Here is a 27,876-nt window from a genome sequence, read left to right on the forward strand (position 1 = left end):
TCCTAGGCAGCAAATAATTTAATATAGGTTAAACATGTGCAATTCTTTTAAACATATTTCCACATTTATTATGCTACACTAGTAAAAACAGATCAAAAGGGGGAAAATGAGAAAGGACAAAAAAAGCAAACAAGGAACATGTTTGTTTATTTTTTTTTAAAGAGAATAACTTCCATTGAAGCATGAGGGGAAAACATTAAGTCTTTTAAAAACAGATGAAAATTTGAGAACCTTGCTGTTCTCTTCCCAAACTAGATTTTCTATAAGTTAACTACTGCAGCTAAGGAACTCCTACAGGTTCTTTTCTATATTCCACATTTTAATAACAACTTTGATAAATTGGAACATACAATTGAAGTTAAGTACCTACTGTGTACAAGTATATGCTAGGAACTTGGAGTGATTCCATATTTAGGTAAAATATTACCCCTGATCTCAAAGAGCTTATAGTTGGCAAAGGAGATAATACATCACAGCTTTTTTTTTTTTTTGGCGGGGGGGGGGGTTACTGTACTATGCTGAATATCAATGCTTCAATATTCCTCTTGCTCTGAGACTCTGATAAATATTCATGCTTTCCCCCTCCATCTTTTTGCCTAAAACAATGCAAATATCATTCGTTAGAACAGTTGTTATTGTCACACATCCAAGAGGAGGAAAACATTTACTGTTTGGAAGGGGATTTTCTGGCTTGGCAGAAGCCTCATTTCTATTGCCTTAAAATATTTATTTAAAAAAATGGTCCTTTTTCTACAGTTATAGGTACGTGTTTTGCCATAATGGATCACTATAGTCAAGTGCCAGAGGAGATGAGTTTCCAGGATGGGGATCAGATCGAGATCCTGGGTGTCCTTGTTTCCTGCCTTGGGTGGTTTTTAGGAAGACATTTGATGACTGGTCAGGTCGGCTTTGTGAAGACCAGTCACATTCAAGCATGTAATCAAGCTTCCAGGTGAATAGAGAAATATACATTCTTCCTCAGGCCCCTGCCATATGCTCTTGTCTGGTGATGGACAGTAGTTTTGTGTGTGTGTGTGTGTGTGTGTGTGTGTGTGTGTATGTGTATATTAGCAAACAATATATATGTGTGTGTGTGTATATATATATATATATATATATATATACACACACACAATATGCACTATATGTATACTATGTATGTATATATACTATTTTTTTAATAGCTTTTTATTTACAAGTTATATGCATGGGTAATTTTACAGCATTGACAATTGCCAAACCTTTTGTTCCAATTTTCCCCCTCCTTCCCCCCACTCCCTCCCCTAGATGGCAGGATGACCAGTAGATATTAAATATATTAAAGTATAAATTAAATACAAAATAAGTATACATGACGAAACCGTTATTTTGCTGTACAAAAAGAATCGGACTCTGAAATATTGTACAATTAGCCTGTGAAGGAAATAAAAAATGCAGGCAGGCAAAAATATAGGGATTGGCAATTCAATGTAATGGTTCTTAGTCATCTCCCAAAGTTCTTTCGCTGGGTGTAGCTGGTTCAGTTCATTACTGCTCCATTAGAACTGAGTTGGTTCATCTCATTGCTGAAGACGGCCAGGTCCATTAGAATTGATCATCAGTATATATACTATTTTAAACTTAGGGCCTTAAGCTCCCAAAGAATCCTAGAAATGGGAGCTTGTTTTATGGTAATAAAATTTTAAGAAAATGGAGACATGTTGGTTACTTGGAATAAAATCAATGTGGTATAATATATCCTTACTTGCAGGTTAGCAAATGTGATCTTTTTGGATGAGGAGGAAAGGTCATTTTTCATCAACAAAAAGAATTTTTCAGAAGATGATATGATCCACTTATTAAGGAAAACAGCCCCTTCTACTGTTTGTACAGCATACAGTATGGGTAAGTATATAATTTATGTGCTGTCCTTCCTATAACATACCCAAGGAAAGTTCCAGACTACAGAGCCATATAGCCATCAGCAGTTTCATAAATGAATCCCATGTGACTCAACTTAGTAATGAATGTAGCATGTATAATATGTTCACAAACCCAACTCTACTCCCCAGACACATGCAAAAGCTCTAAAACCTCACTGGATCTATCACAACAACATTATGAGGCAAACAGACCAGGTTTTGTTATTCTCATTGTCTCCATTTTTCCAGACAAACAAGGAAACCAAGAAATTAAGAGTCATAAAGGGGAAGTGACTTAGTTAATGGATCATAGCTAGTACTTGAAAACATCTTGTTATTAATTTTTTTCCATTCAATTTTATCTGACTATTTCTAACCATCTTTCCACATAAACCAGCTGTTAACTTATTCATTTTTTTCTCTCTCTCCTATTCAGATTTATTAGAAGAAATGGAATTTCAGAAATCCCGAGAACAAGGTATGACCTTTGAAATGGTGCTATTAATATGTTTGCTAGTCCAAGATGGGGTTGTAGATTCTCACTCAAGGAAAAGGGGCTGTTGGGTTTGAATCTACAGTTAGGTCCCAATTAGTACGAATAATGGTCTTCTGAAGTGGTTACATATATATAAATTTAAGCTATTAAAATTATAATTCACCTAAAATATGGTCAATGGTTTCAGCACAATGGAAATAGGCATGTGAATTTGAAGAATGTCATCTCTTCAAAGGAAATTTTTTATATGAAATAATTGAGACTTATCTCTAGAGCATTGTACAGTGCTTAGCACATAATAAACAATAAATACTTTTTAAATTCATTCATTCATATACAGGAACCATCGATCAATCAATAAAAAATCTGACTGGCTACTATGTGCCAGGCACTTTACTAAAATGCTGGGGATACAAAAGGAGACAAAAGATAGCCCCTGCTTGTAAAGGGCTTATACTGAGAGAGACAACATATAAACCCACATTATACAAAGCTAGCAACATACAAGAAAGAGGGAAGACACTGGGGTTAAGAGGGTTGGATAAGATCTCTATTAAGAAATAGAGTTTTAGTTTGGACTTAAAGATCCGTTATCAGAGTGGAGGAGGGACAGTGGTCCAGACATAGGGGACAGACAAAGAACATGCTTGGAGTCATGAATCATAGAATTTCTAGTCAGAAAATACCATCAGGGATTCTCCAGTCCAACAAATATAATGCCATATTAAATATGAGGAAAAAGAAACTTAGGAAAGTGAAATGACATGCACAGTCACTCAAGTATTCATCTATTCAGCTATATGGCTAAGATGTGGAAGAGGGATTCAGTTTATGCTGTTTTTTGTTTTCAGAAGGCAAAATCTGAAGCAACGGGGGTGGGAAATCACAGGGAGAAAGGTTTCAACTCAATGGAAGAAAAAATTCTTAAGCAAAAAGAACTGTCTGATCATGATCTCTCATCATGGGGAGGTTATAAGCTCAGCCTCACTAGAAGGGTTCAAACCATCTTTTGAGTAAAAGAGAACTCAACATAAGGATGGAAAATGAATGGGCATATTTGGACTAGGTGAACTCAAAAGCTTCTTCCAATTCCAAGATTTTATAATTCTCACAAGTGAGACTGGTGACATTTTTCTAACACTAAACAAGAACTTGATATACTAACAGCCCTCCTTAGCTATGGGTCAAACTCCTTGTGTTGTCCCAAGGATGAGGCCGGAAAATACCCATTTCAGGTTGAGCTATGGTTATTTTCTTCTGATATATAATTTGGTGATTGAAACTCTCCAGCTGCAACTTATTTGAAAAAAAATTCAATTTGCCCTCAGAAATGTGTTGAACAATAAAAATAAACCGAATCAAGGCAAACGTAAGATTCTCTTTTCCTTACCTGAATGGAATCTGAGTTGTGACTCTCTTAAGAAATTTTAAAGCAAAATCTTGAAGGGATCCATCTAAACCTATCTGGTTTAAATACTCTTTCCCTTGCTTACAATTCAGATTGTTTGTTGTTGGAGGAAATGAGAAAATGTGATGATATTTTTTTAAGGTGTAAAGTTCTGCATATTGCAAAATTCCTTTTGGCAAGAAAAGAAATAGTGACTTCCTTGGCTATCAAAATGCCTAGAGGAAAACATGCAAAGCACAAACCTTGGCAGCTGTTTCCTGGCTGTCAGAGCTGGCCGCATCTTGATGAGTTAATCTAATAAAGAAAAACAGTTTAAAACTTGGCTGCTCAACAAAATTTTGTACTTTTATCCCATATCTATAGAGATCACTAAAGAGTTTGTTTTGAATATTTTCCCCGTTTGGAGAACTAAGACAGATGAGTCTGTTTCTAGTCTTTATTCTTCTCTTCCAAACATATTCCTCTTTAGTTCAATGTCTTTTTACTGATTGAAATGAAGTGCATTTATTAAATATCTGCTGTTTACAGAACACTTTGCTAGTTGCATAAAAGATAAAAGTCTAGTTAAAATAGGGCTGTTGGAGCTCAATATCCTAGCATCAGGATAGGTCCCAATTACAGATCACCATGCCCCATCCATAGTACCTTTTATAGTTTATTAAAGTGCTCTTTGAGTGTTATGTGAGATACAATACAGGTGGTAATCACAATTGGGAGAGAATTGGGAAAGACTTTGGGCAGGAGTTAGCATTTAAAGAAAATGGAAAAACTCAATAAACAATAAGCATTTAAAGGAAATGAAAGACCCCAATAAGAAAAGAAGAAAAGATAACATGGTAGACAGAGAGTATTCATTCCAAGTAGAGAGAAGTCCAGTTTGGTAAAAGAGGTATGGTTTATCGAAAAGATAAAGAAGTACCGGGCTGTGACATCACTCCAGTGCATCGAAGTAGGCACTTTACCTACTAGGGAATAGAGGGCCCCGAGAGATTTTTTTTTTAAAGAAATATAACATGTGGAATATTAGTCTATAATTGGGTATGGCTTGGTCCAAAGGCTGACTTTCCATTAAAACTAAACTTATACTGCTCTCTAGTCTGTCTGGAGTTTAGCAAAGAATTCTTTTCTTATTAAATCTGTGTGGTGATGCTTTGGTATCTTTCCTCAAAATGAGATCACTTTAAACAAACAAGAAGTACATACTAGCACCTTAAATTTTTGTCGTAAAGAAGAGTGCTGTATTCAAAGTTGGAAAGAAGTGAGTTCTCACTCAGACACTTGTCAGCTCTGTGACTCAATGTTTAAGTCAATTAATCTGTCTAAGCCTCAGTTTGCTCATCTGTAATAATAGCTAGATTTATCTAGCACTTTACAGTTTGCAAATGCATTACTATCTTGTCTCATTTAATACAATAATCCTGAGAGGTGCTATTATTACATTCAATTTTACAGATGAGAAAATTTGATACCCAGATTAAGTAGTTTGTGGTATTTAGTAAGTGCCTGAGGAAGAATTCAAATTCAGGTATTACCAAGTCCAAGTTTCATCTTAAATTTTTTCCATTCATGATCCTGGTTTAACTGAGAAATGTTTATGTGACCCTGAGCATATAGGTATATAAAGTAGATATACGAATCAAACATTTGCTGATAATAAATCATAAAAAAATTTATTTTATTTGTAGGTTTGTGTGTGTGTGTGTGTATGTGTGAGGCAATTGGGATTAAGTGACTTGTTCAGGGCCACACAGATAAGAAGTCTTATGTATCTGAGGTTGGATTTGAACTCGGGTTCTTCTGACTTCAGAACTGATTCTCTACTGTACCATCTAACTGTCCCTAAGAAATTTATTTTAAAACAATTCTTTGGGGTGTGTGTGTGTGTGTGTGTGTGTGTGTATAATTTTACTGTTTATTAAAGATGAAAGCAAATTTGCATGTTAATGAGATAGATGTGCTTGCTTACTTTTACATAAAGAATTACATCTTGGTGGGATATTATTGTTACCAACATTCAGTTATGTGACCCCAGATGGGGTCCCCCCCTGCAGTTTACAAAACTTTGCATTATACCCCCTAACTTCTATAGAGATAATAAGCATTTATTTCCAAAGGTTGTAGTGAGAATCAAATGGAAACATATTTACAAATCTTAAAATGTCACACAAATGTGAAGTATTTTTCACATTGTAACCTTCTTCTAACTTGCAGAAGTGCCTCAGGCTCCACTCATTTCTGACCCAAGTCCAGTGACTGACAAGGTGAAAGCTGTGTTAGAGAGGTACAAGGCTCTCCAACTGTGTCCTCAAGAGACAGACATCCAGGGAGAGGATGATGACCAGCCGTTATCTCCCGAGAGCTCACCGATACCTGAGGAACCCCATTTCTGCTTCAAGGTGGAAGAAAATGACAATAACCCGGAAAGATTTTTCCTCTTGCTACTGTTCCTAAATGAGGATGAATACAAGCCATGCTACAGGGGCCTGTATGACTTCTCTTTTTCATGTCTGAACACCATGTTTGAGGGATATACCGAGGAGGATGAACTTGTCTATTCCTTGGGGCAGGCAAGGGTAGCCGCCAAGAAGGCAAACCTTCCCATGGCCCTGACAAGATTGTGCTTTCTCCTTGGGAGGCTATGTGTCAGAAAACTCAAGCTTTCCCAAGCCCGGGTTTATTTTGAAGAAGCCTTGGGAGCATTGAGAGGCAGCTTCAGTGACCTTTTCCTTGTGGTTGCTATTTACACCAATCTTACTGCCATTTATTTGAAGCAGAAAAACAGAGAGAAATGCGCTCTTGTGTTTGGCAAGGTAGCAGCTCTGCTCCTGGGAATTCCCAGCTATATTTGCAGCACTGAAACGGAGGCCGATCTCCTCAGGTTTGTTTTGAAGATGGTCATCTTGAGCCAACAAAGCCAACAGGCCGAAGCCAGGGTCTGTTTCCTGTTGGCCAAGCATTATATTAATCTCAAGCAGTCAGAAGAAGCCTTGCCCTTCCTAGAGAGGCTGCTGTTTTTGAATGGTGAACTGGGTTTATGGGATAGCTCATGGTCTACAGATTGCTACTTCCATGTTGGGGAGATCTACAGCAGAAAATGTCTGCCGCACCTTACACTGAGCTGCATCAAAGTTGCCTCTTTCCAAAGGTCTCAAACCTTCATGAGCTCCTTGGAGAGCGTCCAGTTGGTCATTCAGAATACCCCCAGACTTTATGGCCTGAGGAAGGTGGACCACGTGCTTCCCTCCCAAATCGCACACTACCTCAAGCAAGCGTTGTCCTCTGCTGTGACTTCTCAGGAACAAAGGCTCTGTGGGGCCATTTACCGTAGCCTTTCAGAACTCTATAGCCACCACAGGAGATACGAAGAAGCCATTGAGTACAGGTGGAAAGCCGTGGAAGCTGATGGTTCGGCCAGCATTGGCCGGGTCGTTGACAACTTAGTTTCTTTCGCTTGGTTGCACATTCTTCACAGACAAAATCCAGTAGCACTGGGCATCTTAGAGTCCATTGTCGAGTCCTCTGAAAGTAGTCCTCAACAATTAGGGATCATTCATAACATGGCTGCCATCGCTCTGAAAAGAATGAACAGGACCAGGAGAGCGGCCGAGGGTTACTACAAAGCACTCCGTGTGTCTAAAGAGCTTGGCGCGGTGCACAACCAGGCGGTTGTTCTGGCGAACTTCGGGGCGCTCTGTCTGCACTTGAACGCCAGTGGTCTGGCTGAACACTATTTCACTGAAGCAGTAAAACTCTTCTCCCAACTTCCAAGTACTGTGTGTGGTCGAGAATTCGTCCAAGCTCTCCTCTGGCTGGGGCAGCACTATACTAGCGGTGCTCAACAGGAGAAGGGAAAGTGCTACTTTGAGTGGGCATTCCTGGTGGCCATGGAAATGAGCCATTTTGAAAGTAAGTATTGCTTTCATCTTCCCCGGGCACCCACTCAGAGTCGGAACATATTTGTCTTTTTCCTAATTCAGGGCTTAGTTAGGTTTGACCAGCAGCTGCTGCCTGAATGCTGAGTAGTTAAGTGTTGAGGGAGTATGGGAGAGGGTATAGGATTTAGTGACTTTGAGCAAGTCACTTAACGTACATGAGACTCAGTCTTCTAAAATGAAGAAGTTGGATTGGTGTCTGAGGTACTTCCAGCTCTAAATATGTGACACTTTTAAAATAGGTCAGGACCTAATAAAGCAACAATAAACAAAGGAAATGCTTTTGCTCTATCCCCTTTTGGATCTGCCTGAAGTTCTACCACATTTGGCTTTCCTTTCCCCTCTCCCTTTCCTTCTCCTTCCCTTTTCCTTTTCTCTTCTTTCCCCTTCCCTTTTCCTTCCCTTTCTCTTCTTTTCCATTCCCTTTCCCTTCCTCCTCCTCTTCTCTTCTCTTTTCCTTCTCATTCCTTTTCTCTCCTCTTTTCCTTCTCTTTTTCTCTTCCTTTCCTTTCCCTTCCTCTTCCTTTCTCTTCCCTTCCCTTATATTTCCTTTTCTCTTCCTCTCCTTTCCCTTCCTCTTCCTCTTCCCTTCCCCTTCTTTTCTCTTCCCTATTTTTCTTTCTCTTCCCCTTTTCTTCTTTTCCTCTTCTCTTCTCCTTCCCCTTTATTTCCTTTCCCCCTTTCTCTCCCATTTCCCTTCTCTTCCCCCCTCTTCTTGCTTTCCCCTTTCCTTTATTCCTTTTCTCTTCTTTCCCCTTTTCTTTCTCTTCCCTTCTCTTTTTTTCTTCCTTTCCTTTCCCTTGAACTCTTCCCTTCCCCTTCCTTTTTCCTCTTCTCCCTTCTTTTTCCTTTTCCTTCTCTTCCTCTTCCCTTCTTCCTTCTTCTCTTCTTCTCCCTCCTACTCATCTTTCTCTTCCCTTACTTTTCCCTCTCCTTTCCACTACCTTTCTTCCCTTTTTTGCTTTTTTCTCTTCCTTTCCCTTGCCTTCTTTCTCCTTGTCTTTCCTTTTTCCTTCCTTTCCCTTTTCCCTTTCCTCCCCTTTCATTTTAATTTTCTTCCTTTCCTTTCTCAGCATTTCCTTTCTTTTTCAACGTTTTCTTCCCTTGTTTTTTTGGCTATTCTTTCATTTTCTCTTTCTTTCCTTTGATATAGTTAGGAAATGACATTCTAATTGTTGAGTGGAAAGGCATGTCCACAAATAGTTGTGATTCATGAGGTACAGGTAGAGGTCATAATTATGAAAGATTAAACAGGCCTTTGTCCTAGTGTGCTGAGATTTAAAGGTCACTGACAACACAAGAAGATCTTCAGCATCAAAGAAATCTCATGCTTCTATCTCCCACCTTCTGCCCCCTCAGGGGTCACAGTAAAAATTCTCTTTTTGAATTCCCCTTGCCTTTGGTACAAAAATTCTCTGCTTATAGGTCTGGGTACAAAACCACAGAACATCTCTAAGCAGGGACCTTAGAACATGAGATCATTGGAGTTAAAACAGACCTTGAGAAATAGTCAGGCAACTCTGGGAGCTTCTAGAAGAATTTATGTCAAAGTTCCAGTAGTTTCTTGGACCTATTTTCCAGACCCAACTCAGAATCATGAAACATGCTTATTTCCTTGTGAAACTTTGAATGAATGCTTACCGAAAATGTCATACCTCAAAGGAATCATTTTGTCACTTTTTGCCCAGTAGGGATCGAGTTTCCAAACCTCAGTTTCTTCATCTCTCAAATGCCTATAGTGATATTTTGCATATCCTACTCCACAAAGTAGCTAAGAGGAAAACTGCAAATTCAATTAAATCATAATTGTAAAGTGCAAAACACATATGCACTGCCATTGTTATGTGCTATGGATCCCCATCCCCATCACCACATTATCTGTTCCATTTCTATTTCTGGTCATAATTCTTGAATTATAATCAAAATCTGGCTATAGATAAGATTGCATCATGCTTTGCTCTTCACTATTTCTTTCTTCCTTTATTACTGACTTTCCCAGGCCAACTTCAAGCAATCCAGTTGCTGTGTCATTTTTACAGCGACATCATGCCAAATGAAGCCCAATGTGTCATCTACAATGAATATCAACTCTCTTTGGCAAGGAGGATGTCAGACAAAATGCTGGAAGGGCAGCTATTGGAAACCATCAGTCAGCTGTATCTTTCTTTAGGTACAGAAAGGTGAGAACTACTAAATAGGCTGAATAGTTTGGGAGTACATGGTGGGGCTGGATGCTTTTGCATATGGTCACATAGAAAAGGAGCTGTTGATCTCTAGTATGCTACTAGCACTGGAAGAGATCCTAACATATAGAATGTTAGTGCTAAAATCAGGTAGCAAGCTGATATAATGGATAAAGCTCTGGGCCTGGAATCAGGAGGACATGAGTTCAAATCCAACCTCAAATCCAACCTCACAGCTAATACTGTGATCCTGAGCAAATAACTTAATCCTGTTTGCCTCAGTTTCTCTATTTGTAAAATGAGCTAGAAAAGGAAATAGCAAACTGCTTCAGTGTCTTTGTCAAGAAAACCTTAGATAAGGTCCAAAGAGTTGAACATAACTGAAAATCAACTGAGAAAAACTAAAAGCATCCTTAAAGACTATCTTGTCCAGCTTTTTAATTTTAACAGAAAAAATGTGAGACATTTAGGGAGGAATTGAGTTGCCTAACATTGAAAGTTGAAGGCAGAGGCAAGACTAATTTTTCCCATCTAATAGTATTTGTTTTTTTCTCCCCAATTACATGGAAAGAAAGTTTTCAACATTCATTTTTTAAGATTTTGAGTTCCAGTTTTTTTCTCTCTTCTTCCCTCCTTTTCCCTTCCCCAAGAAGGTAAGCAATCCAATATAGGTTATACATGTACATGTACAAATATTAAATTTCACATTACTTATGTTGTAAAAGAAGAATTAGGACAAAAGGAAAAAACCATGAGAAAGGAAACAAAGCAAAAGAAAACAAAAAAACAAAAAAAACTATGCTTTGATCTGCATTTAAATGCCATAGTTTTCTTCTCTGAATATGGATAGCATTTTTCATTCTGAGTCTTTTGAAATTGTCTTGGATCATTGCATTGCTGAGGAAAACTAACTAAATCTAACATTGTTGATCGTCACAATCTTGCTGTTACTATGTACGATGTTCTCTTGTTTCTTTGCACTTCATTTAGTATCGGTTGCTGTAAATCTTTCCAGGTTTTTTAAAAATTTGCTTCTCGTCATTTCTCATAGCATAATAGCATTTCATTACATTCAAATACCATGACTTGTTTAGCCATTCCCAATTAATGGGCATCCCCTTAATTTCTGAGTCTTTGTCACCACAAAAAAACTTGCTGTTATAAATATTTTTGTACATGTTGGTTCTTTTCCCTTTTTAATGGTCTCTATCAAATACAGACCTAATAGTTTTATTGTTGAATCAAAGGGTATACAGTTTTATAGCTATTTATGCATAGTTCAAACTGTTTTCCAGAATGGTTGGATCCATTCACCACTCTACCTATAATAAATACACTAATGTTCCCATTTTCCTACATCTTCTCCAACATTTATCATTATCTTTTCTTGTCATCTTAGCCAATCTGATAGGTGTGAGGTGATACCTCAGAGTTCTTTTAATTTGTACTTCTCTAATCAATAGTGATTTAGAGCACTTTTTCATATATTTATAATGGCTTCAATTTCTTCATCTGAAAGCTAACTGTTCTTATCTTTTGACCATTTACCAAGCCAAATACAATGGCTTGTACTTTTATACATTAGACTCAGATTTCTACTTATTTTAGGAATAAGACCTTTATCAGAAACATTGGCTGTAAAAATTGTTTCCCAACTTTCTGCTTTCTTTCTAATCTTGGTTGCATTGTCTGTCTTTCTGCAAAACCTTTAAAATTTATTATAATCAAAATAAACAATAAATTTGGCATTTCATAATGTTCTCTGTCTCTTATTTGGTTATATTTTTTTTCCTTCTTGATGGATCTGAGAGGTAAACTCTCCCTTGAGGAATATCTGCTTCCAAAATTTGTTGTGAAGATCAACTGAAATAAGTTAGATAAAACATTGTGTAAATCTTAAAAAATTATAAATCTGTGTAAATGTAAAGAGTACTTAGCACATGCCAATATTTCCTAAGGTGGAAGTGCCCATATGAGAGTCTCCTTCTGGGAGCCAAGAGGACTGGGATCTTCACTTGCGTACTTCCATCTTAAGTGATCTGGCCATTGGCTAAACATTTGCTAGATAAATACTAGTTGTTATTACCCAAGATCCCACTGGTTATTCAGTGGCAATGCCTAACTTTGGACCCATAACCTTTAATGTTTTTTCCCTATACTAGACTGGTCATCTGTTATGAATGAAGATGCAAATTAAGTACTTTGCAACTATCACATTTTCTCTCAATGTGAACTGTTTGTTTTTTTAATGTGTCCCCCCCCCCCCCCCCCCCCCCCCCCCGCCCATTCTTCTCTAATTAAAGCCTTTCCCCACAGCAGATGAATTTGAGCCCTAATGTGGGAGACCACCCAATATATGGATTTTGGCTGTTGTTCCTCACAATGTACTTAGTGGAAAGAAACTTTATATGAGAATTTAATTCCTGACAGCATGGCATAGTGGATGAGGGAAATAAATAATGCAGAATGCATGAAAATCTCTTGATTTTCTTGAAGACTCATTGAGAAAAAATTCACAATATATCTGAAAAATAGTCTTTAGCAAAAAGGTAGCCTATGATAGGAAGAGTCCTGAATTTGTAGTCAGGATTGGGGTTTAAATCCCACCTTCATCACTTGTTTGTTGTATGTTTATGTTGTTTCATTGTTTTTTAGTCATGTCTTACTCTTTATGCCACTTTTGGGAATTTTGTTGGCAAAAATACTGAAGTGGTTTTCCATTTCCTTCTCTAGCTCATTTTACAGGTGAGGAAACTGAAGCAAACATTTAAATAATTTGTTCAAGGTCACATAGCTAGAAAGTATGTCTAAGGCTGAATTTGAACTCATGAAGACGAGTCTTCCTAACTCTAGGCCCTGTGCACTATCCATTGGGTTGCCATCTAGCTGTCCTTCAATATATGACTGTGGGAGAATTACTTCCTCTCTCTATGTGACTGTTTATATCTATAAAAAATAAAGATGAGACTTCGATGATTTCCAACTTCCCTTTTCACTCTAAAATTCCATTCTTAAATTTAATGAGTAGAAAAGTAGTTTTGTGACTTTGATATTTATTATAATTTTTGTTTTGTTTTGCTTTGTTTTCAGAGCTTACAAGTCAGCCCTTGAATATACTAAGAGAAGTCTTGGAATATTTATAGATCTTCAGAAGAAAGAAAAAGAGGCCCATGCTTGGCTCCAGGCAGGAAAGATCTATTACATTCTGAGGCAGACTGAATTAGTAGATTTATACATTCAGGTAAGTTGAGTTTACAAGTGATTACTGAAATTAAATTTAAATATCCTATGTTGGAAGTATATGAAGCATGTTGATATTAATACTAGTTCTACTAATAATAGCATTTATATAGCTCTTTAAGATAAACACTTTACAAATATCTCTTTTTATTTTCCCAACAATGCTGTAATGTAGTTACTATTATTATCACCATTTTCAGATGAAGATTCTGAGGGAAAAAGTTTAAGTGACTTGCCTACAGTCACATAGCTAGTAAGTATCTGAGGTTGGATTTGAACTATATCTTCCTAACTCTCTGTCCAATATTCTTTCTACTATTTTACCTAACTACTGCCATCATGCAGGAGGGGAGAACATTAAAAGTTATTTTATTAAAGATAAGATCAAAGACTTGCTTGTACTTCTTTCTCTATTCCCAGTTCCTACTAGATTATAAGCTTCTAAAAGGCAGGTGATTTTATTCTACTCATTTTTTTTTCTCCCCAGTACTCAAGTACTTAATGTGCAGTAATGGTATCAATAGTGAATTTGCAATCTGAGAACCTTGGTTTGAATCTTAGCTCTGCTGCTTGTTATCTGTGTGACTTTACTATACAAATCATGTCAGCTCCTCATGTCTTGGTTTCCTATAGTCCCTGGTATATAATAAGGACTTAATTAATATCTGTTGACTAACTGTCCAGGAAAATAAAGCATTGGACAAAAATTCTCTAAATTTTTGTCAAGGTAAATTTATTTAAGATATAATAGTGTTAACATTCTTAGCTAACATTTTTAAATCACCATTTTTATGTCTTAAGTCTGTATTTTCACATACCCTTCTAGCAAGGTTTAACTTAGGGCCCACCTTCCCCAGGAAGTCTATACCAAAACCCCAAGGTAGGTCAGAACAGATTTGCTAAGTGCGGCATAACTCCCATATAACCAGTAGAAATGGTCTGAAATAAATAGTGTTATAGAAGAGAATCTCTTCATGTGGAAGAGAATTCAGAGTTGACCAAGTCTTTTACCTATCCAAATCACAAGTGTCATGGAAAATATTGTTTCAAATTGGGGAGCAAGACTGTTTCCTATCATAACCCATTTCATTGTTAAAAAATTCTTCATTATCAGCTTGAAATCTTGCCTCCGGGTCCCCAAACAAGTCTTTTCACCTTCTGACTAAAGTTTCCTAATTTTTTGTTAATCCTTAAAGAACATGGCTTTCAGTTCTCTTTCTGGATTCCAGTGCTCTAGATATATTCTGATGAGGGGAGGGTCCTATGTGACTAATATTTCCCTGATTCTCAGCGAAATGCTTTGAAGTCAAACTGGATTCTTCTATCTTTCTGGGCTTCTTTGTCCTTCCTTAAATATAAACAGTTTTATGGTTTATAATCACGACATCTGAGTTTGAATCTCAACTTTGGTACTTTGTGACTTGGGTCATGTCATTTATCCTCTGTGCTTGGCACATAGTAGGCACTTAATAAAATGTTTATTGATGGATTGATTCTCTGTGCTTCAATTTTCATACATCTAAATTGGGAAGAATATGAATTCTATTACCTGCTTCAAGGCATTGTAGACAGGTTCAAATAGGATTACACAGATAAAACACTTTAGGATTATAAAACACTGCTATAGATACCTGTAAGCTATTGATATTTTTTTTCCTCTTCTTTTTGGACCTTTATGTCAGAATCAGGTCTCTTCTAGTCTCTCATTCTAATATGCACTTTGAATATTTTCCTTTCTTGTCTTAATTTCTTTTCCCAGTTGCTTTCAATAAAGTTTTAAGTATGGAAAGAACTTTGTAAATTAGGTTAGATTTAAACTAGAGTAGTAAGCTAGGGTAGTCATGTCAGGCTAACTAAATTGTACTAAATTGTGACCTAATTGTGCTCAGATTTTAAAATTGGATTAGATTGAAGTCTGGGTTTGAATCTTGGCTCTGACGTTTCCCACCTGTGTCACCCAAGTCAAATGAATTCATTGGGCCTCATTTTTCTTTCCTGTAAACTGGGAATGATCATGTTTACACAGTCTACATCATAGAGCTACCGCACATTGCAGTACTCAAGAAATGGAAGCTAACTACAGTGGTCAAAGAGATTATATTCTCCTTTTGCTTTCTGACCACCAGAAAGAGGTTATGACTTTAAAATAAAAGCAATTTATTCCTATGATGTACATATGGGTAGGGGTGGGGAGCAGTGAGGGTAGGGCAGGGGTTTGTGGCTTGTAAAACTGGGAAGAGGGAGAAGAGGGAACCTCCATGTGTGATCAGAGAGAAGGGTTACTTTTGAAACCAAATTGGGCCATTAATAGACTTGGAAATGGGCCCCTTGGGTTGGGAATTTATGACTCTGACAAGCTGGGACTCATTAAAAGGCTCCCTGTTCTCTGTAGGTGGCTCAAGATGCTGCACTCTACACTGGAGATCCCAGCCTGGGGTTGGAAATGTTTGAAGCTGCTGGAGACATATTCTTCAATGGTTCTTGGGAGAGAGAAAAAGCAGTGTCTTTCTACAGGGTGAGTGGGTGCCAGTAATCCTTGAAGATTAAAAAGAGTGAAAAATTAGGCATCTTAGCCAGAACTCAAATGACTTTTGCTGGATCCAGGAAAGTACCACAGTATCTAAATTTCCTTGACCTTGACCAGGGCTACATGCAAATAGGGAATTGTTTTCTGTTAACACTTTTATTCTCCTGAACTTGTAAACTCCTTAGGAACAGTACCTATCTTATTCTCTTATGCCACCATCTCTTACTTTCTCTTCTTTCTTTGTTCACCCTCCCCTCTTCCATTCTCTGTTGCAGTTTCTTCTTTGGTAAAACAAGGGGGTTGGACAAGATGGATTCTTTTCTAGCTCTAAATCTAGAAACATTTGATTCCTCTCCCTTCTCCCTCCCATCTTCCTTTTTCCCTTTTCTAACCATCTCTCTCAAATGTTATCTATGTCCAATTAACTTCCACAATTCTGGGAGTCCAACCTAGTTATCTCCCTAGCATTTCTTATCTCATCTTTACTCCCTCTGCTAAAAGGCATTCAGTATTATCTGCTTGGATTTTTAAAAATAGTTTCCTAGTGTTTTTTCTTGCCTCTAGGAGGTGTGGGATTGTGCATAGACTTCTTTACTTGAAGGCAGAAGAAATCTGAGTTTGAAACTCATTTCTGACATTAGGTTTCTGTGCAACTATGAGTAAAACTTTGAATCTCTCTGGTTTTGTTTCCTAAGTTATAAAATGGGGATCATAATAGACAAAGGTATTATGGTACTGTGTATATGAATATATATGCCTGCACAGACATGCACATATATATTCAGAGACACATATACATAGATATGGAAGTAATATCTACATATGTACACACATGAAAATTGTGTGTGTGAATGTATATGAACATATGCTTGTGCATTTGTAAAAAACTAACATTTATATAGTACTTACCATGTACCAAGGACAGTGCTAAACACTTTACAAGTGTTATTTCACTCAATCCTTTCAACAACCCTGGTAGATAGGTGCTATTATTATTCCCATTTTACAGCTGCAGAAACTGAGGCAAACTGAGGTTAAATGTCTTATTCCCACATTCTCTTCTAGTATAGTTTTTTTCAGGTTAACAAATCATCCTTACTAACATACAAACCTCATGATGTCACTTCTCTCCTTAGAAACCTTTTTGGCTCCTCATTCAGGACACAAATACAGATTCTATATTAGCATTCAAGGTCCTTCATAATCTGCCTTAAAAAGACCTATAATGTCTTTTTTTAAATTTTTGTATGATAATTACCTAATGAACCCAAGGCTCTGGGCTTTCATAGGTTGCATTCAGTCTTGGTCAGTTTTCCAAATACATTCCTTGTGGCTCATTTTCCCCCTCTGGGAAATTTCAGAAAATAAATCCAATATAGCTGGTGTCTAAGTTTCTATAGATATGGACCAAAAAAGTTCCTACTTCTATATAAGCACTTAAGCTAACAGTGTAGATATGCTTAAAGTTCAGAAATATACCAAAAAGCTCATTGTAATCCATAAATAATTAATATAATTCTCCCCCATGAGTTCCCACCTTTGCTCCAGGAGCTACCTTCTAGTTTTAAAGTTCCATTCTATGGTTTGCACTGCTCTCAGAAGAAGAACAAATGAAATAGGTAGAGTGGCAGCCTCCCAAGATTTTGGCAAATTATGTTTTCACCTAAAAGATGCTACGGGCTTCCTGCCTTAAGGTCTTACTCTAAGGGTTTAGGACTCTCCTAAAAGAGAATACATACCCCAACAATATGATGAGTCTCCCTGTTTTCCACAAAGTAGAACTTTGTAGTATTCCCAAAGGATTTGGACTCTTACAGAAGAAAAACAAATTTGGGGATTATAGAGTGGCAACCCAACTGATCTTTACTGTTCTCATAATTCACAGTAAGCACAGAGGCCTTAGGGTAAATCTTTTGATCTCTCACATTATAGATTTAGATCTTTGCCCTTTCTTTATAATAACACTCATTTCCCCAAGATATTCTTTTCCCTAAGTGGTTGACACCACTCAAGGAAAGAGACCCCCTTCCTTCATTACAGCTCTCGTTTATTGTTCCTTGTCCCACATTTGCCAACAGTCAGAATTATGATGGTAGTGACTGGTGGTAGGTTAGCATAAGTGAATAAAATTCCAGAATTTTATTAGTCAAGAATTCTTGAAGATTTCCATAGTCTAGGAACTATCCTGTTGGGCTGCATAAGAGAGAATACATTGTTCTGAAATTCCAAATTAACCATTTATTGCCTTTGGACAAAGGGAGAAGAGTGATATTACTGTAAAGATGTCCAGGTTTTCCTTTTCTGGAGTCCAAGTCTTTTCCTTAGTTTTGCTGATCTCTATATTTAACACTCTTAGTATCAGATGGACAAGGCTAACTTTTTTTACAGCCCTAGAACAAAGTTGTAGCTGTGAGCCTCAACAATCTAAGTCAACCAATTTATCCCTATTCAGATCCATATATGTCTAAATCAGTAATTTCATCCACAATCAATAAGATTCAATTACTCATCCTTAATTTATTAAACACTTACTACATGCAAAGCACTCTTCTAGGTATTAGAAATAAAAAGAAAAGCAATAGAATGGTTCAGGACTTCAAAAAACCTATATTCTATTGGGAAATGTACAATAAGCTTCAGAGGCTTCACAATGAATAGTACAAAGTTCTACTTTGTGGAAAACGGGGGGGAATCATTAAAATATTGGGTGTGTTCCTCTTTTGGGATAGTCTAAAATTGTTAGGGTAAGACCTTAAGGCAGGAAGCATCTTTTTTTTTTTTTTTTAGGTGAAAGCACAATTTGCCAAAATCTTGGGAGGCTGCCACTCTAGCTATTTTATTTGTTGTTCTTCTGAGAGTAGATAATATGGACATAGATAAATGCAAAATACAAAGTAATTGAGGAGGAAAATAATATAGTAATAATTTAGGAGTGGGAAGGATGTTAAGAATGGCTTCATGATAGATACGGCATCTGAACATAATCTTGAAAAGAAGCTAGGGGTTCCAAGAGATATAGCTGAGAAGGACAATTATTGTAGAAATGGGAAGAGGGGACATAGCCTATACAAATATATGAAAATTAGAAATAAAATGTTTAGTTTGGGAAATAGGAAAGAACCTAATTTAACTGGAAGGAAGAAGATGCAATGGTGAATAATAATATCAAATAGGTCTGAAAAGCTACTTTGAAACTAGATTGTAAAGGGCCTTAATTATCAGACTAAGACATTGGTGTTTTATCTTGGGGATATTAGGAAGCCACAGAAGCTTCTTGAGCAGAGAGATAACATAATCATACCTGTGTTGTAGTAAGGTTATGTTGGAGAGAAAGCAGAGAGTGGAAGAGAATTTAGAAACAGTGAGAGCAGTTGGGAATCTAATTCACTAATCTTGACAAAAAGGTATAGGACCTAAATGAGACTGATGATTATGTAAGAAATTTAAAAAATATAATAATAACTAGTATTTAAATACCACTATGTGCAAGGCACTGTGCTAAGTTCTTTATAAATATTATGTTATAGAGAAGGATTCTGGTCTAAGACATGTGGAAGTGAAATTAGAATGATCTGGCAACTCACTGGTATGCCAGGATGAGGGCAACTCCAAGGTTGAGAGACTGGATGTTTGAAAGAAGCATTTGTTATAACTTATTATTGACTAGTGTTGGTGACTGTTTTTTCCAGGACCGTGCTCTTCCTCTTGCTATTAGGACTGGTAACAAGGAGACAGAACTGCGACTTTGCAACAAATTGGTGGAATTGCTGTACTTTCTCAAGTCCCACCAGGAGTGTCTAGAATTTGCACATACCTCTCTTGCCCTCAGCATAAACTTAGGTAAGCTCTGGACCCTACTGATCTTCTAGAAAAAGAACATTACTCTCATTTATTGTTCCTTGTCCCACCTTTGCCAACAGTCAGAATTATGATGGTAGTGACTGGTGGTAGGTTAGCATAAGTGAAATGGGATGGGATGGGATGAGAGGGATGGGATGGAATGAAATGGGATGGGATGGGGTGAGATGGGATGGGATAGAATAGAATGGGATAGGAAGGAGATGGGGGAAGAAAGAAAGGGGAATGAAGGAAGTGAGGATAAAAGGAAGGGAAAGGGAAGGGAGGCATTTATTAAATGCTTTCTCCATGTCAAGTACTGTGCTAATTAACTTTACAGACATCTCATTTGTTTATTAAAAGGAGGAAGGCATCATCAGCATGCATATATATATATATATATATATATATATATATTGTATTATTTTTAAAAGTTGGCAAAATACTTTAGATACATCATCTCACTTTATCTTTAGTATGAGCCTGCAAAAAAGGCAATGCTATTCCTATCTTTGTATACATGAGGACACTGAAGCTCATAAGAGTTACCCTGTTATATTATTAGAAAGTATCAAAAGTGAAATTCGAACAAAATTCCTCTTGGTTTCAAGGCCCAGATTTTATTCACTAAAGGAATCCTAAAACCCAGAATACAGACTGTTAGAAGACACTTAGATGGTGCAAGGACTAGTGTTGGGCCTGACATCAGAAAAAACCTGAGTATGAATCTTTTCTCAGACTTCCCAGACAAGTCACTTAACATATTCAGAAGAAACAATTCAAGGGCATCCTCAAAGTCACTCTGAAGAACTTTAGCATCAACTGTGAGACATGAGAGTCCCAACATTAAAGAGGACCTTGTACTTGCTGGGCAAAGCAGAATCAAAATAGCATAAAGGAAAAATGAGATGCACAAATCTAGAAACATTTCCAAATGATCAAACAATGTGTGCCTGACCTATTATAAGAGCCTTCTGAGCTTGTATTCGCTAATCAGCCACAGGCAAACACAATGTACCTTGAACCCAATATCATGATGTTCTTGGTCCTCTTCCAGTATGAAGGATCAGCAACAACCTTTGTTTCCTCATCTATGAAATGAGGATAATAATAATTGCAACTACCTCCCATGGTTGTTTTATGTAACATGAAAAATGTCTTACACACTGAAAAAGCACTATAAGAGTGCTGTTTATTATCATTACTAGAAGGAGTCTTAGAAAGAATATACTCAAAATCCCCACTTTATAGATAGGGAAACAGTTATTCAATGACTTGCTTAAAAGATCCCAAAGCTAGTTAACGATATAACTAGGAAGTTTCTTGATTAACTTCCGGCCACGTCTCTTTCTATCATATCATAGTTATTCCTCCACTGCTTGCAGCCAAATTTCTGAGTATAATCAATAAGCAAATATTGTTTAAAAAAAATGATTGGTTGCTAAATGGTCACTGTTTTCCTGGAGCTTCAGTGATCTAGTCTTTTTGTTCTCTCTCTCTGGGTTCTTTTTTTGGTGTGTGTTTAAGAAAAAACATCCTCCTTAGGTTTGAGTCCTGTATTTATGGCAGCATTCCTGATCTAACTCACCTTCCCCTACCCCATGTTGCCTCTCTCAGGAAGCCGGTTAAATGAACGTGTGGCCTACCATCGGCTGGCTGCGGTCCACCACCGCCTGGGGCAGTGTGAGTTGGCTGAACACTTTTACCTCAAGGCTTTGTCTCTGTGCTCATCACCCCTGGAATTCGATGAAGAGACTTTGTATTATGTGAAGGTGTACCTGATCTTGGGAGACCTCATATTCTATGATCTAAAGGTATGGGGAGCAGACTGGACACTGGAGTACTGGGCAGACATAATTCCTGCTTATCAACATTTTCAAGAACTGCTTTGGGTTGGATTGGGGAAGGGAAAGAAATCCTCAACTGTGGGTTAAGTGATTCAGGAGGATATAAAGCTTCTTGTAATGAAAGGTATCATTGAATAGGAATTTGGTGGTCTAGTGCTGAATTTAGCAGTCTCAAGTTCAAATCCAGTATGTCTCCTAGCTGACAATTCATTTATACTATTTGCTTCAGTTTCCTCATATATAAAGTAGACCCTCTTCCTCCCAGGGCTTCTGTGAGGATCAAATAAGATAATATTTGTAAAGTATTTACCTCTGTTCATTACTAGATTCTTAGGTTGAAGATTTAGAGATAAACTAAACAAAGTCTCTTCCCTCATACCTATTTAAATCCTTCCTTTCCCAGATCCTGGTAACAAAACCAAAAGTGAAATAGTCTTGCCTTCAGAGAGGTTAGATTCAAATTTTGGAGATAAAATTTGTATATAGGTACATAAAAAAAAAAATTTAAAAGCAGCTACAAGGTGATCTCGGAAGAAAAAAGTCCCACTAGCAACTCAGAGAGAAATAAAAAAGATCCTATGTGGAAGGAGATCTTGAAGCTAAGACTTAAAGGAAAACCAAGAAGATTTTCCCAAGAGGTAGATATAGAAGGGAGAGCATCTCGGGTGTGAGTGGTCACCAGTGCCAAGAATTGGGAAAGGACCATAGAGTAAAGTGTGTGGAGGCCAGTAAGATATAAAAAGGATGGAAAGGATGAAGATGGAAGGAAAAAAGGATGAGCCCAAGTTGTGAAGGCCTGAAATGCAAAACAGAGAAGTTTTATATTTGTCCTAGAGGTAATATGGCCCCAGTAAGTTTACTAGTAGCAATATGGTGAGATCGACACCCTTGGAAGGTCACATTGGCAGTTGTGTCGAGGATGGATCATAATGGAGAAATGTGTGAAGCAGAGTGACCAATTAGATGAACAATATTTCTATAGTCTGGGTAAAAGGTAATGAGATCTTGTCCTCTTGAAATGATTAGGGGAGTGTAGAGAAGGCATGTAAAATATGGAGATAGAAATGACAAGGTTTGACAATTGATTAGATGTCTAAAATGAGTAATTGTGAGGAATCAAGAATAACATTATAGTTGTATTCCTGGGAGACTGGAAAGATGGCAGTATCCTTGACAGTAATTTTTAACATTCTAAAAAGAGATGGCATGAGGGAAAAGTAGTATTATCAGATGTATCTATAGTAATATATAATGCAGCTTAGAATATGACCAGTACATTAGAAAAGTATAGAATTCCAGAAGCCCTTATGAGAAGATGATTCATATATTTTCAGAATGTAGGGAAGGATAGGATGAGATATATAAGGGAAGCCTAATGGAAGAAGTAGCATTTTATGGCTACAAAGGATTTATTGCTGAAAAACCTTTAAAGATCACTTTACGTCCATTGCCTGAATTTATTTTAAAGATGAGGAACTGGAATTCCAAGAACCCCAGGTTGCAGAGCCAAAATTTGAACCCAGGATTTCTGACCTCCATATCTATTAAGGCTTGACATATAGTGGAATCTGCAATTATGTTATCTTTCATAGAACTGCTATTCTGAGTCAAGACAAAGGGTTGATTTTGGCAAAATATTGAGATGAATGGTTTTTGCCTATAATACCCTCCCTATATCCCATCTTTCTCCCTCAGCATTGCCTGGCAAAAAGCTCTTATGCTAAATAAAACCCACCCATTGACCTTCTATTGTTCAGAGTATTGGTAAATGATTCAGTATAGGAGATGCGGGGAAACTAAGAGTCTAGGATAATTCCAAGTTTATGAGTCTAGATAAATGGAACGATAGGGATGCCCTTAACAGAAAAGGCAAGTTTGAAGAAAGGGCAAGTTTAAAGGATAATATAATAACTTTTTTTTCAATGTGTTATATTTGAGATCCCTCAAGGGTGAATTATCCAGCAGTGAGATACCATATGTGACTGGAGTTCAGGGGAAAGAGTCAAGCTAGTTATATAGATTTTGTAGTAACCTATATAGAGAAGGGGGCAAGTAGATGGCTTAGTGGAGAGAGTGCTAGCTCTAGAGTCAGGAGAACATGAGTTCAAATCCAGCTTCAGACACATACAAGCTATGTGACCCTGAGAAATACACTTTACATCTGTTTGCCTTAATCCATTGGAGAAGAAAAAGGCAAATTTCTGCAGTAACCAGAGGCTGTATTGGTATGCTATGGTCCATGGGTTCACAAAAAGTCAAAAATGAATTAATGACTGAACAACACAGAGAAGATATATGAACCTATAAGAGCCAATTAATTGCCCCAAAGATAATCTATGAAAAGAAGAAAGAAGAAGTCAAATTGGATCCCATGCTTTGGAAAGGCAGACTAAGGATGATAATTCAACAAAGAAGCCTGTAGAACACATCCAGAAGAGATCAGTAGCTTAAAAAATTAATCAGGGTAGAGTATACAAGAGGAAGGGGGTGGTAAAGTATATTTACTACCACAGAGAAATTGATAAATAATAATCACAACAAATTACTATATAGCTTTTTAAGGTTTGCAAAGCACTTTTCACATGCCATTGCATTTATCAAGTTAGATGACAACTTATTGGTCTATGAGGAAAATGTCCAAATTGAGTGAGAATTTGAAGCTGGATGACTGACAGAACGTAACATCAATAGAAGCAGGAAAGCTGAGAGGAAGATCAGGGTTGGAGAGGATAATGATGAATTCATAGGATCATAATTTGAGCGGGACATGAGAAAAGTCAAATCCTCTCATTTTTCAATTGAGGAAAGTGAACCACAGGGAAGTTGAATGGCTTGTTTAAGGTCTCACAGCTTTAGTTTTAAGCAAGTTGAGTTTGATATGCCAATTGGTCTTCCAATTAACCAGACATTTAAAATTAGAGCTCAAAATCTCTCTGTGGAACCCTGAGCAAGTCTCTTTCCTTCTATATAGTCTAAGAGTGTTGAATTAGATGGTCCTCCATCTCTGACTTTGCATATTCAGAAGTCCTTTTACCTCTGAAATGAAACTAAAATCCCTGTATCACTTGCCTCTCGATGTTGGCTTTCTCGATGATTACCCTACCTGAGTGCACAGCGACAGCTAGTGACCAGAATTTTTCACTGCAGCCTCTTCTGAAGTTAATTGGAAAAGACATTTTGCCATTTATTAAATCTTAAGAGCATAAAATGGAAAAGCTAGAAGAAAACTTAGACCCCTAGACAGATGCCCTTTATTTTTAGATGAAGTGACTCGCTGCAAAGAGCTTTGCAAACCTTGAAGCAGTATATAAATTTGAGTTTCACCATTTTTGTCGTTATTTGTTATTATTGCCCAATACATTGAGTTATTCCTTTAATAAACTTTTACTGAGAGGCTTCTACATTTTGTGCTTTAAACCATGTTGTTGTTATTGCTTGGAGCTATCACAGGATACAAGCCAATAATTAAGGTGACAGGAAGCACAAGGACAAAATGTCACATCTATCCTTTAGTTAGGAAATAACTCAATGACAGCCTACCAACTACTTTTCCTTTAGCACTGCTTGTTGGGGGGAATACAAAAATTGTCCTGAACTTAAGAATCCTATCTATGATCAATTTGGGATCCACATAAAATTCCAAACAGTAAACAGTTCTAAAAAGGATCTGATGGCTAGCTCAAGGTCAGCTTGTAAAATAGATCAAGGATCATAAATTTAAAGGTTAAAAAAAAAAAGCCTCAGGAAAGTCACCTCATCCAGTGCCTTCATTTTAAAGATGAGGAAACAGAGGTCCAGAAAGGAAATGTCTTGCCTAAAGTCATATTGGTATAAGAGATTAAGTTGGACATTGAATTAAGGTCCCAGATTTCACCAGGGTTTTCCTCTATGCCATGTTATTGCTTGAACTTGTGGTGTCTGTCCCTCATATAATTCAACAAGGCATTGTGCTGTGTGCTGGGCTTTGGGCATGGGGAGCAGAGGCAATAAACTCAAGGATTTCAATGCATTACATTATTGTCCCTTTATAATCCCCACCTCAGCATCCACAGACTCAAGCACAGCCGGTGCTTATACCCTAACACCTTGATCATGCTGTATGCTATAGACCTTTCCTTTCCCTGTCAAACTTCATATAAATGAATGAATGAGTGAATGATTAAATGCCCTCAACCCCCTTTGAATTATTGGGTATAAAGAGATTCTCAGAAAAATGGAGTATAGTGTAAAGACCTTTGACTTTAGAATCAGAAGGGCCAATGAGTTTTACTCATTTTGTTTTGTTCCATTAGGTATGACTTTCCATAACACCATTTGGGTGTTTCTTGGCAGATATTGGAGTGAGCTATTTTCTTCTCCAGTTTATTTTACAGATGATTTCAATGACTTATTCAGGGTCACACAGCTAGTAAATGTCCGAGACTGGGAGCTCAAAGCCTTGCACTCTATCCATTGCAGCACCATCTAGTTTCTTAGTGTCAGTCCTACTTCTGTTCTTTAATGAGCCCCTTAGGCAAGTCAGTGAACCTCAATATTGTCCTCTGAAATATAAGGGGAATGTTTATAGAGCCTGTAGCATGATGTCATGAAAATAATACTAGAGTTGTGGCGATAAGATCTGTGTTAAAATTTTGTCTCTGACACTTCTTATCTGTGCACTGATGAATAAGTCATTACCTGTTTCATGAAGTTGTTGAGAATAGCCCTTTGTCAACCTTAAACTGCTATTTAAGTGTGTATTATTATCATTATTGTTATCATTATTACAGGTTCTAAAGCCTATATACTATTTTGACTTATTGGGGGCCTTTGTTAGGCAACAGTTCTTGGTCCTTTTAAGTTGATTTGTTAATAAATTTGTTAATAAAGCATTATTTTATCCATAAATATTGAAAAGATTCTATTCCTTAATCTAGGCAGTGTGCTGCAATGGAAAAAGGACTGGATTAGGAATAAGAGCATCCATTACTAACTAATGTAACTTTGTAAACCTCAAATAGAACATTATCCAAAAAGAATACTAAGCAATGTAGTGGAGTTCTGGTGAACAGACTAATGCCATTATAAAGCGCTTTATAATGTGTTACTAAATAATGATGGGGAGTCCTGGAGCAGGAAGTGATTGGTTTTGGAGCAGGTCAGGTCCAGGGATAAATTGACTTTGAGAGCAAATGCAGAGTTTATACATTGGTGTTATACATATGAATGTCCTTCCCAGATGAATATATATCTCTTTAGTCCATAAATCTACAGATTCAGATAATCCTATTGTCATTCTATGTGGAGATCACAGCTAAATGATTGCAGTATAATTGAAAGTGCTTTGTACTTGGATTCAGAAAACCTGACAATAAATTCTGCTTTGGGCCTTATTGGGTCCATGATCCTTTGCAAACCAGTTACTTAAGTGAATATCAGTTTCTTCATCTATAAAATGAGGACATATAAGGAGAACATTTTCTGTTTTGAGGAAGTGTGTATGCTGGGTAGATTGTTGGGTTTCACATTTACTAGTTGTGTGACTGGATTTTGCTTAACCTTTGTGTGTCTTAATTTCTAGATCAATTGCAAAATTGGTAAAAGGAATTCCCACATTAGTAGTATCTGATTTCTTATTTCTCATATCTGTTATATGGTTATTATTTTTATTGTAATTATAATAATTATTATTATTTCAGGACCCATTTGATGCTGCTGGCTATTACCACCTTGCACTTGCAGCTGCTATGGATTTAGGTAACAAGAGGGCTCAGCTGAAAATTTATACAAGGTTGGCTACAATCTATCACAACTTTCTCGTAGACCGAGAGAAATCCCTCTTTTTCTACCAGAAAGCAAGGACCTTTGCAACAGAGCTGAATGTTCGAAGAATCAACTTGGCCCCCGACCAATTTTACAGGGGGGCAGCCTGGATTGTGTCCAAAAGCCATGCATGAAATCACTTCCCTATATTATGTGTTGTTTTTAAAAAATGATAAATCCATATGTATTATAGACATATATTTGTTAATATATGAAAAATCCAGTGTCACAAATTGATGTCTCTCTGGTAACCATAACTTAAAGAATTATTATTATTATTATTTTGCATTAAAATATATTCTGTATGTATTTAAATGCCTCAGTGTCCTACTACTTTTTTCTCAAATAAATCCAGTATTGGCATCTGAAAGGAAATAAATAATGATTTATTTGATGATGTCTTGAGGTAGTTAAGAATATGTTTTCTGATAATGATCATTTGATGTCAACTTTTTTTAATATCGTACTCAATTTCTCATTTAACACCCAGGAATTGCCCTTAGGGGTGACATGGTCTGTAATAAAGTTGTTAGGGTGCTAAGGAAAGACAAGTTATAATGGATGTTAATACAGATAGATTTCTTGTGTGAAACACTTTCTCAAATTGGAGCTGTCCAAAAGTGGAATTTTGAGGGGGTGGTTTGGTTCCCCCTTCATTGGAGAGCTTCAGTTATAAGTTATGTGGCATCTTGACAGATATAGC

The 27,876-nt window shown here is 37.0% G+C and overlaps 1 protein-coding gene across 7 annotated transcripts in view; it reads left to right on the forward strand.

The window, feature by feature from the left end:
* The window catches only part of SH3TC1 (SH3 domain and tetratricopeptide repeats 1), a 103,480-nt gene extending 75,991 nt beyond the window's left edge, over positions 1 to 27,489 (forward strand). For 5 of the 7 annotated variants that reach the window (XM_003773412.3, XM_023506125.2, XM_023506124.2 and 2 more), the window contains 10 exons: positions 757 to 952; positions 1,751 to 1,884; positions 2,338 to 2,379; positions 6,017 to 7,711; positions 9,737 to 9,917; positions 13,011 to 13,161; positions 15,553 to 15,675; positions 19,377 to 19,527; positions 21,142 to 21,338; positions 27,050 to 27,489. In XM_003773412.3, coding sequence (XP_003773460.1) covers positions 757 to 952; positions 1,751 to 1,884; positions 2,338 to 2,379; positions 6,017 to 7,711; positions 9,737 to 9,917; positions 13,011 to 13,161; positions 15,553 to 15,675; positions 19,377 to 19,527; positions 21,142 to 21,338; positions 27,050 to 27,307 — 3,128 coding nt within the window. In that variant the 3' untranslated portion in view covers positions 27,308 to 27,489. Of the gene's footprint in view, positions 1 to 756; positions 953 to 1,750; positions 1,885 to 2,337; positions 2,380 to 6,016; positions 7,712 to 9,736; positions 9,918 to 13,010; positions 13,162 to 13,360; positions 13,399 to 15,552; positions 15,676 to 19,376; positions 19,528 to 21,141; positions 21,339 to 27,049 lie in introns of those variants that run through there. The other 2 variants (XM_031943295.1, XM_031943297.1) reach the window with 2 other exon arrangements.
* The last annotated feature ends 387 nt before the right edge of the window (positions 27,490 to 27,876 follow it).

The sequence above is a fragment of the Sarcophilus harrisii genome, chromosome 6, assembly GCF_902635505.1.
Source record: "Sarcophilus harrisii chromosome 6, mSarHar1.11, whole genome shotgun sequence".
NCBI classification, from domain to species: Eukaryota; Metazoa; Chordata; class Mammalia; order Dasyuromorphia; family Dasyuridae; genus Sarcophilus; species Sarcophilus harrisii.